The sequence below is a fragment of the Trachemys scripta genome, chromosome 3 (assembly GCF_013100865.1).
Source record: "Trachemys scripta elegans isolate TJP31775 chromosome 3, CAS_Tse_1.0, whole genome shotgun sequence".
Taxonomy (NCBI): Eukaryota; Metazoa; Chordata; order Testudines; family Emydidae; genus Trachemys; species Trachemys scripta.
In genome coordinates this window covers 20,737,423-20,747,721 of record NC_048300.1, presented here as the reverse complement: position 1 = coordinate 20,747,721, position 10,299 = coordinate 20,737,423, and the positions used below count along the sequence as shown (strand labels likewise).

The window sequence follows — 10,299 nt, the reverse complement described above, 5'->3', positions numbered from 1 at the left end:
CCAGCCCTGGGCTCTTTCCCACCACACCCGCACCCTCTGCTGCCCCAGCTCTGGCCTCCACCTGCACCTCCTGCTGCCCCAGCCCTGGGCTCCCCTCCTCCCTACACCTCCTGCCACCCCAGCCCTGGGCTCTCCCCCAAAGAAAGAATTGGGTGGACTAAATGGACAGTGCACCTCTCTATCTGAAGCCTAGCAAGGGAGGTACGTGGATCCCACTAGAATTTAAACAGAAAAGTAAGGGAGGGGAGGCTGTACTAGGACCTGGGCAGCTTTAGATACAGTACCAGGCACGTAGGAGGATTTACACTTCTGAGCCATGGAAGCAGAAATTGACTTTTCTTTTCCAGATTTAGCTAATATTCAGAAAAGGAATCTAGCACCTGCTTTCCAGATTTGAACACCCTCAAAATTCAGGAGTGCTCAAGCGCAATTTGGGCAGCTGTTACTTCATTTCTCCCAAATCAAATATACTGATCCACTGTAACTTGCTGTAGAAAAAGTAGAATAAATTGAGCAAGAAATGCTTCTCAGTGGTTATTAGAACTGAAATTGCTATTTTCAACAGCCATTGTTTTTTTTGTTTGTTTGTTTTCTTAGTTTTTTTAGTTTTAGTTTTATTTGTTTGAAAGGAAGACAGTGATATTGCATAGGCAAATTCCCCATAGAAACAAAGAATGGAACAAAAGAATAATAAAGGCACCTCAACTTTTCCTCATTTATGTAGGACAGTCTTATAATATGCATCCAGATAGCCTCCAATCACACAAGCTGAAAACTGTTCCATTTTACTGCAGTTCTGTAACCATGTGGGAACCAATCCTGTCTGTGTTCTGTGCACAGCTAAAATTCCTGCTGAATGACTTGCCATGGGAGCGAGTTACCAGTGACCCAGGTCTGGGGCAGCAGCAGGGTGCAGTTGTGGGGGGAGAGAGCCCTCAGGGTTGGTGGGTGGGGTGGGCAGCCAAAGATTTTTTTGCTTGGGGCAGCAAAAAACCTAGAGCTGGCCCTGGGTGAGGGGTTAGGGTAGTGGTGTGATGTCACGTTGGAGTGCCGACGGAGGAGGGCGTGACGTCACAGCGAGACAGGGCTGGGGCCCTGGGGCGAAGGGGCGGGTTCATCTGCCCCTGCCCTGGGTGGGGAAAGGACCAGCCCCGCCTTTCTCGTCCACCTGCCTGAGACGGCGGCTCCCAGCCCGAGGGCGCTTTGCGCGGCTCGTTGCTAGGAGACCAGATGCTGGGGGTAGGGAGGAGCCGCTGCACTGCGACAAGGCTGGGGAAGGAGGCGGAGACTCGACCCCGTGACACAGCACGCCAAGGCCCGCCTCTCTCGGGAAGGCCGCGCTTCGCGCCCCCATTGGCTCTCTTCTGTCAGAGGCGGGGGCTGCCAGTGTCCCGGGCGTGGCTGGTGGGGTGGGTCGGTGAGTGGCCTCTGCGCGGTCAGTGGCTCCCAGCGCGGGGGGAGGGGCTGGGAGATGGTGGCGGGCATGTGGGCGGACTGTGGCAGGCGGTGTCTGGGCGAGGGCGAGGTCGGGGGAGACGCTGAGTCTGTGGCTGAGTTGCGGTAACGCTCTGTCTGGATTCTTGCCTCCCCCAGGAAGCGCCTTCTTGGTTCCCTCCATCCTACCCTAGCGCGGCGCTGGGGCTCGCCAAGCTCCTCGGTGGCTTCAAACCCAGAGGTCCGCATCCCCCTGCTGCCGCCCGGGTCGGGCCCCAGGTAACCGACTCGCAGCCTCTCCCTCCTTTCAGCTTCTCTTTCCTTCTGGGCAGGAGGCGCTGAGCACCCGCCTCGTTCTCCAGGCGACCTTCTGGGCACTGCTGAGCGAACCCCACCATTCGGGGTGTGGTTCATCAGTCTTGGGGTCCCTGCTTCCATGGACGGGGCCCCTGGCAGGTGGGGTGATTATGGTAAAACTAACACACTAATTTTGTACCCAGACAAATAGATGGAGGACAAATAAATACTTAGATATTTTATTATCTTTTATTCAGTACTCAGAAAGTACCTTCACCTGCCAAAACAAACAAACAAAAACCCAGCCCACCTGCCCAATTTTTTTTTGAATACTAACATTTCATAGACATGCCTGGTCTGTTAAATATGTGTAATCAGAAATGTCACTCGACTTAATAAAATATTAGAAATGGCATGTCATAGGTGTTATAAGGATGCTCACACTGTAATATGGTAACACCCTGTTAAATAGAGAAATCTGATGAGGAGTGTCTCTTTAAACAACAGATTGATTTTTAATTATTATTGATTCTGATATTTACATGGCAAGGATTTTTAAATGTGTTAATACTTCCTAATTAAACATATAGTATACAAAAAAAAAAAACAAAACCCCTTTTTTCCCCCCCCCCCCCCAAAAAAAAAGGAAAGAAAAATAAAATCCTGTTCAACTCTAGTAAATTCTTTGCATGGAAATGGTTAAAGCCCAGTCCTAGAATTGTGCTTTGTCTTCTTTCCATACCAAGGATTTGTCTGCATATATTTTTTTAAATTTTAGTCTTACACAATTCTCCACATTTCCCTAACTGTAAGTAAACGTGCTATTCCTTGTACTGACACTTTTTTTCCCCATTTATATTGTGAAACAAATGAAACACTAAGTAAAAAAAAGATAGGGGATTTTGTTAGTATTGTTTAATTTGGAACCCCATGTTTTTGATAAAGATACCTTTATGAAGTTGCCTTCTTTCTATATGTATTTAATGTACTAGTCCAAGTGGTTTTAAAACTTTTTTAATTTGTGCCACACCCATAGCTGTTATGTCTCACTTACCTTATTCATGGCATTGGGTTTTTTTAAGATGAGCTTCACTTGCAGTAGTGTAGACTGTGCAGAACACAAAGATGCAGTGTCATCTCTAGAGAGTGGTGTTACTTATTATAGGCTTTGTCCATGTTGCATCTCTTAAAGTGCGTACCATTGCTGCAAAAGGAAGTAGTCTTGAACATGCTAGCTATGGCTTTTACAAGATTTATTATACAACAGTAGAACAGTGTTAGAGAACCCACTATAGCAAGCACAATGTGTGCTAATTCCAAAATAGAAAGTAAATACTGAGATTTAATATCCTACTACATGCATTCAATATCCAAGCTCATTCATTTGCCTGTATGATGATCCATTCATGGCACAGCTCTATGTATATGATCAGAATGAGCATTTAATTCAAATAGCAGTAGTTGTTTGTATTTTGATCATTGCACATGCAGATTTAAGTAGCTATATTTATTTGACCGTATGGTATGCTTTTGGGAGTAGATACTTCCCATAGGGCAGCACATGTCAGTGTCGTATATGAAAGAAAGAAATTAGAGCTGAGGGGTTGATCTAATCCATCCAGGATTGGGAACTGTTCTAATTCTGACACTGACTCATTGTTATTGGTTACGCTGTTTAACCTGTGTTTAGTTTGTGGCTAAGACTGAAATCCCATTCCTAGTCATTTTATGACCAAAACAGGTCCTCATCTAGGGTATTTGCAAGGATAGCCAAATCTAGGCTCCAGTTGACACTAAAATAGAAAAGTGCATACTTGATAAATAAAACCTTCATGCCTCTCAAGAAATGTCACTGCCTCTTGGAGTACCTGTCATAATTGCACTGTTGAGTTGCTTCACAGTTATTATTAGTAAAATGTTAAGACTACTATAACCCATTGTGGTTTTGTTTCCTTTAAATTTTAGAACTCTTGCAAATGAGAATAACTACTGTTCCTCTATCTCTGCACCTGAATATACAGTATATTTATACAATAGGAATAACCTTTATAGGCTATCAATATCAATAGTGATTGTATTTTTATTAAGCCTAACCATAAGCGATACTTACATTTTGATTTTGTAGAGAATAAATCTTGTTCCTGCACCTTTACCCTGCTGGCATTCAGACTTTTTTTTTTTTAACTGCCAGTTAAGGGTAGACTGGATAGCACAGGAGACAGGCTCAATATGTAATAACCTTTCACCTATGTCATTGGTTCAGATTTGGCCTTGGTCATCTCTTTTTGGTAATTTCTTATGCAATATTCAATGGCCCATGTGAAACTGTTGGTTTCTGTCCATTCACTAATGGAGAGAGGTCTGAATAATAAAAAAAAAATCATCACAGTTGACGCTTTTGATAGTATTTCGGAGAATGAACGCCAGATATTGAATGGACATGGAAATTGAACTACTTTTATTCCTAAAGGTCACAATTCCGGAACAGCGCTGAAACACACTGACAGTCCTGCATAGGAAAGTTTTGACAGCCATTGCTGATAGGGAACATCTGCTCTTTAGCAAAATATTTTCCATTGCTGTTAATTTGGGACTTCTTGCTACATTTCAAAGAAAAAACTATATGACTTCCTGTTTTTTCCTCAAACAAAGCTACCTTGAAACCAAAAATAACTTTCCCTCTAAATTTTCTTTTGATGAATATTCTGAAACTAAGATAATTATTCGTTTATTTCTTTTTCCAAATATTTTCTACAAATTCAGATGCTTTTCCCCACAACATAAACACTTCCTTCCTTACATGTTGGGAGGTTTTTGTTTTTGTTTTTTACCAGTTCAAATTTCTGGCAAAATGTTATGCCTTATTGCTTATATACTCTGAAATGAAATCAATGGGCTCCCTACTACTGCAGCACAAACTTTTAAGAAAGCCTCTTCTAGCTATTAGAAAAATGAGTGTGTGGGTAAAGGAAGCAACTCTTAGAGGACTTTCCCTGTAGCAAGTAAGTCCATTGAGACTACATCCAACTGCAGCCTTCTGAGGATTCTCCATAGTCATAGCTCTTGGCTATCTTCTCTCCTCCCATTGCCATATTATTTATACCCCAAAATTAAGATTTTCAGATCTGAGTAATGATTTTGAGTGCCTCAATTTTTAGGTGCCCAATTTGAGGCACCTTGAAAGGACCTGATTTTCAGAGAGTGGGTGACCAACACTTCCTGTAAATTGGACCCTCCTAAGGTATCTCAGTTGGGCACCTGAAATTATTAGTCGCATTTGAAAATCTTAGTTCTAAACTCTTTCCACCACCATGCTCCTTTTGAATATACTTACAACTTGGGGTACCACTTGCAGGAGGCGGTGGTATAGAAGAATCAAAAGTTACCAAAATTGGCAACCATAATAATTAAGGCCAACATTTTTCAAAATTGTTCACTAATTGAATTGTATGCCTCAGTTCCTCGATGCTCAACTTGAAACCCATAGGACCTGATTTTCAGAGTTGCTGCAGCTCCCATTGACTTTAGAGCTGTGGGTGCTCCAGAACATCTGAAAAGTCAGGTTGTAGATACATTAGATTGGACGTGCAGAATTAATGGAGATTCTGAAAAAACTGGGCCTATCCTATAAGCATATGATTGGACCGTAAAGCACTTATTTACTAAGTTTTTAACTGGATGAGTTTAGTATTGTTTGAAACTACTGCACATCATGCAAGTTTTGTCCAGTTTTCTTTCTTTCTTATTAATCTCCACTTTGTGGATCCCGTCAGTTGCTAGTATTTCCACTTTAAGTGCTGGAAAGTCTACTTTAATAGCTACTTCCTCTACATAAGCTTACCTTTATTTACTTTCCATGGCCAAAGCATGTGCTGAAATAAGTAATTGTATATCACTAGAATAGGCTACTCATTCGTATTTACACCTTCAATTAAAAAAAGACTATTTTCTCTACTTTTTATACAGTAGCTGTTATACTGACACACTGTGGCTGGTGGGTTATACTGTAGTGTTTGAAGTCCCGATTCCTGTCTTTCCTATTTACTACCCAATTAGAAAAATCAGTGTCTGAATTTCTTCCTAATAACATTATATTACTTTTGTCAGGTTTATAATTTTTTAAAAAACCCAGCTGAACTCCCTGTAACCTGTAATAAGCATTAATGGTACCCACTATCTTGCTGATTTTTTTCTGAATTGTCTCCTATTTGACCTACTCACTCCTTCATGCTTCAAGGAAGAGGAGATGATTCATAACACTGCATGTTCCGTATTGAGGAATAGTTTTCTCCTTTTAGATTTAGATGTCAAACTATAGTATGACTCATCTTGGTCTCTTCAGAATAACTTCTGTTGTCTTTTTATCAAATGCCTTAACATTTCTAAAAATTGCCACTTCTAAAACAAAGCCTGCTGTAGTTTCATTAGTGTTCTTCTTTTTAACCCTAAATGAAGCTGAATCTTTGGGGGTTTTTTTTATGATAGAACTACTTACGGTATTGATCAGGATAAAAGCCAGTTGGTACTGAAACAAACTATTTTGCAATTGTGCCTTTTTTAATGGAATCTGGGCTGCATAGATGTCTATTTGACCCAGATTCCATTCAAAAAGTAGTAGTATTAGTACTTGACTTCGTATAGTAATAGTAGTGTTGCCATTAATATGTATTGTACTTTAACTGATCATGTAATTATTGCTGCTGTGAAACATGAGCAGTATTAAACTTTATGGATCTTTATGTATACATATTTACATTTGCCTCTCTAGCTTTTTAGTGCCAAAAGATGAGTCGAGGATACTCAGAAAACAATAACTTTCCATATGATAATAATCAAATGGTTTTGGACATGATCCTGTACTCTTTAATCGGTGTCCCTCAGCCTATCAACTGGGACAGTGTGGCAAGGCTGGTTCCAGGATTTACATCCAAAGAGGTAACTTTATTAACCATCAGTATGTCTGTTTAAACAGTGCTTTATCAAGAGAACTACACTTTTATCAGAAGGGCGGCTGGAAGGGTGGGGGAATGGTTTTGTAAAGTTACTTGAACTTAAAGGACCTGAAAGAGTTAAGCAGTATGTTAAAAATGCAAATAGGAAGGTGTTACAAAACCTCCACATTCAAGATACGAAGTAAACAAAATTCATAACTTGAATGCAGAATATGCATCTTATAGCCTAAGGCAGTATTACTGGGAATTAGTCAAAAGAACAAGTGAAGTGAAAAGAAAGAGTCTGTAATAGTTTCAAGAAGCTTTCAGATTACACTGTAAAATACAGCCTTATGACATGGAAGGCACATACATACTTCATATCCCTCTCCCCCACTCCCCCCCCCAACACTTTATGGTATACTTCTCAGCAAACATTATGATTTTCCCGAGGTAGATGGTGTTAGCATATGATCAGATATACTTTTCAATTGGAAATAACAAAGCTCCAATTTTCAACAGATATTTAAAGAGGGGGAAGGACAGCTAGATTGATCCTTCAAGTCAGAGTACTTCCTACTTCAGTGGGAGTTAGGAGCACTCAGCATCTCTAGGATCAGGCCCTAACTGTTTAAATTTTTCTGTAAACTCTTGGATTTCAAATTTTGCTTAGCGCACATATTTTAAAGGAAACACCTGGATGATTTATTTTATCTTGACTGCTTCATCATTCAACTCTCATTTTTGTGTGATTTCATTTAAAAAAGACAAACAAAATACTTTTGAGTCCAGGACCAAAATTTGTTGTGAAATTCCAGGCAGTTTTGTTTCTTTGTGACTCACAATAACAAGTAAACAGATATCTTGTTGTAAACTCTGTAATTGAATGTGGCAACTCACACTTAATTTATAACATTGTTCATGGACATCACTATAATGTTGTATTTAAAACATAAGCTTCAACTCCAGTCAATCATTTTTTTTAATGTGGAATTTTATTGTCCTACAAGCTGATAGTGTTTAGTAGAGATTCATAGTTGTGGATGCTGTCACTTAATTTTTCAGCTGATACAATGCTTTCTATTATAAGTAAATTAATCCCCTGTATGTTTTATTGACCTCTTTTCTCAACTGAGTTAGTAGAAAAGTGGTTACTCTGCTTTAGGATATGCAGAGCCTCTATAGAAGGCTGTTAGAGTTGCCGTGGTGAATTTAGCCCTATGATCTCAAGTGACCATTTAATCCAATAGACTTTGGCAGAGTTAAAATATATTCTCTCAAACTCCCTTGTGAATTGTCCCATTCAGTTTAATGGAACTATTCGTATATGTAAAGTTACTCTCGTGTGTAGTTGTTTGAAGCATTAAGGCCTTTAATTTACATTGAAATCTGTATCTAATAAGTGAGGCCTTTAAGTCTGTTTGTACACAAAAATTAAATTTTTAAAAGCCTAATATTGTTCTGGTTTGCATTTTAACTTTCTCCTGCACTTTTGGTAACCCAAATATTTCAACATTAGCCTCTTCACTACTGCATGAAGATATACTCCTGGGAGAATTCTGAGCTGCTGTGCATGTGCAGAATTCATTATGCTGTGCAGAATTTTTTTTCTGCAGAAAATACATTCTACCAGAAAGGTGCTGCGGTTATGCCTTTTGCCCACCAGGGGCCAGAACAGAGAGCAGCCATTCCCAGGCCAGCCCCAGCTGCAGATAGGGAAGAGAAGAGGCTGCCTTCCTCACAGCGCCCTGCCCATGGGGCCAGGTCAGGAGGCACAGGCTATGGGTGGACAGACAGCGTGGGGCACATGGGATCGCTCTGGGTTTCAGAAGGGCTAGTGTAGGAGACAGAGTGAGGCAGGGGCTGAATGGGAGTGGGAATGTAGGGATACATGGGGATGGAGGGTGGTGGTTCAGGGCCACATGGGGGAGAGGGTGGCTGAGTAGGGTTGCAGGGACAGATGGGGACGGGGAAGAGGGTACAGGGACACATGGGGATGGAGGGGCTGAGTGGGAGTGCAGGGACACATGGGGATGGGAGGAAGAGGGGTGGCTGAGTGTGGATGCAAGGACACATGGGGATGGGGCAGATATGCCTGACTGAATGAGAGGCTAAGAGTCAGACAGGGTCTGCATGGTGGAGACTCCCTAAGAATCGCTCCCTGCCCCCTAAAAAACCTGTTCCATACTTCTCCCCTCCTTCATCCAACAACCCTCCATGTGCACACCCATACTCCTTCCCTCTTCCTCAGCTCCTCCATTACACCTGACTCCCCCAAGTCTTTGTACTGCTTATGAGGAGTGCGAAAAATACATTTCTGTATTGTAGTTTAAATGAATTATTACTCAGAGTTCTGTAATAATATGTCTAATAAGGAGTCTATTTGTCAAAAAATATTTCCTGAATCTTTTTTTGTCTGTATTGTTAGACATAGTTGCTGACAGGTATTTTGAAATAAATTATCAAAATAATTGAAAGTGGCGTGTTTATATTGGGTTATTTTGACAAAATATGCAGAATTTTGTAGAATTTTTAATTTTTTGGCACAGAATTCCCCCAGGAGTAATGAAAACAAGAAAGGGAAACTAAATAGAAATAAAGTGAAATTTTCCAATCTGAGCAAAGTCCTTAAAGTAAAGGAACAATAATTGTGCAAATGGGAAGTTAAAGTTATCAGACACGTAGAAAAACTCGCTATGTTGGGGAAGAGTCAATGTGGCTTTTGTAAATGGTAAGACATGATTTCCCTTCTGTTAGAATTCTTTGAAGTTATCAACAAGCATGTGGAGTAGGGAGATCCGGTCAATACAATGTAGTTGGACTTTCAGAAAGTCTTTGACAAGATCCCACACCAGAAGCTTTTAAGCAAACTAAGCAGTCATGGGATGAGAGAGAACGTCCTCTCCTGGATCAGTAACTAGTTAAAAAATATGAAACAAAGGGGTAGGAATAAATAGTTAGTTTTTTACAATGGAGAGAGAGAAATATAGTGGTTACCCAAGGGTCTGTCCTGGGACCTGTGCTGTTGAACATATTAATAAATTATTTGGAAAAGGGGGTGAACAATGAGGTGGCAAAATTTGCAGAGGATACAAAATTCCAAAGCTGACTGTGAAGAGTTACAAAGTGATCTCTCTAAACCAGGTGACTGGTTAACAAAATGGCAGATGAAATTCAATGTTAAGTGAAGAGTAATGCACATAGGAAAAAATAATCCCAACTATATAGCAAAATAATGGGGTCCAAATTTGCTATTACCACTCAATAAAGGGATCTTGGAGTCATCATGGATGTTTTTTTCTGACAACATCCACTCAGCAGCATCAGTCAAAAAAAGCTAACAATGTTGGGAGCCATTAGGAAAGTGATAAATAATAAGAGAGAAAATATCATACTGGCATTTATATGGTACACCCATACCTTGAATACTGCAAGCAGCTCTGATAGCCCCATCGCTAAAAAAAGATATATTCGAATTAGAAGAGATTAAAAAAAAAAGCAACAGAAATGATTAGGGGTATGGAATGAACTGTCATATGAGGAGAGATTAAAAAGACTAGGACAGTTCATCTTAGAAAGGGATGACTAAGGGGAGATATGATAGAAGTCTATAAAATCATGAGTGATGTGGAGAAAA

At 40.5% G+C, this 10,299-nt stretch overlaps 1 protein-coding gene across 6 annotated transcripts in view; it reads left to right on the top strand.

Moving 5' to 3' along the window:
* Positions 1-1,339: 1,339 nt before the first annotated feature.
* The window catches only part of KIAA1841 (KIAA1841 ortholog), a 42,897-nt gene continuing 33,937 nt past the window's right edge, over positions 1,340-10,299 (top strand). For 2 of the 6 annotated variants that reach the window (XM_034764268.1, XM_034764271.1), the window contains exons 1-2: positions 1,509-1,713; positions 6,500-6,666. In XM_034764268.1, the coding sequence (XP_034620159.1) occupies positions 6,517-6,666 (150 nt within the window). In that variant the 5' untranslated portion in view covers positions 1,509-1,713; positions 6,500-6,516. Of the gene's footprint in view, positions 1,436-1,508; positions 1,714-6,499; positions 6,667-10,299 lie in introns of those variants that run through there. The other 4 variants (XM_034764270.1, XM_034764272.1, XM_034764273.1 and 1 more) reach the window with 4 other exon arrangements.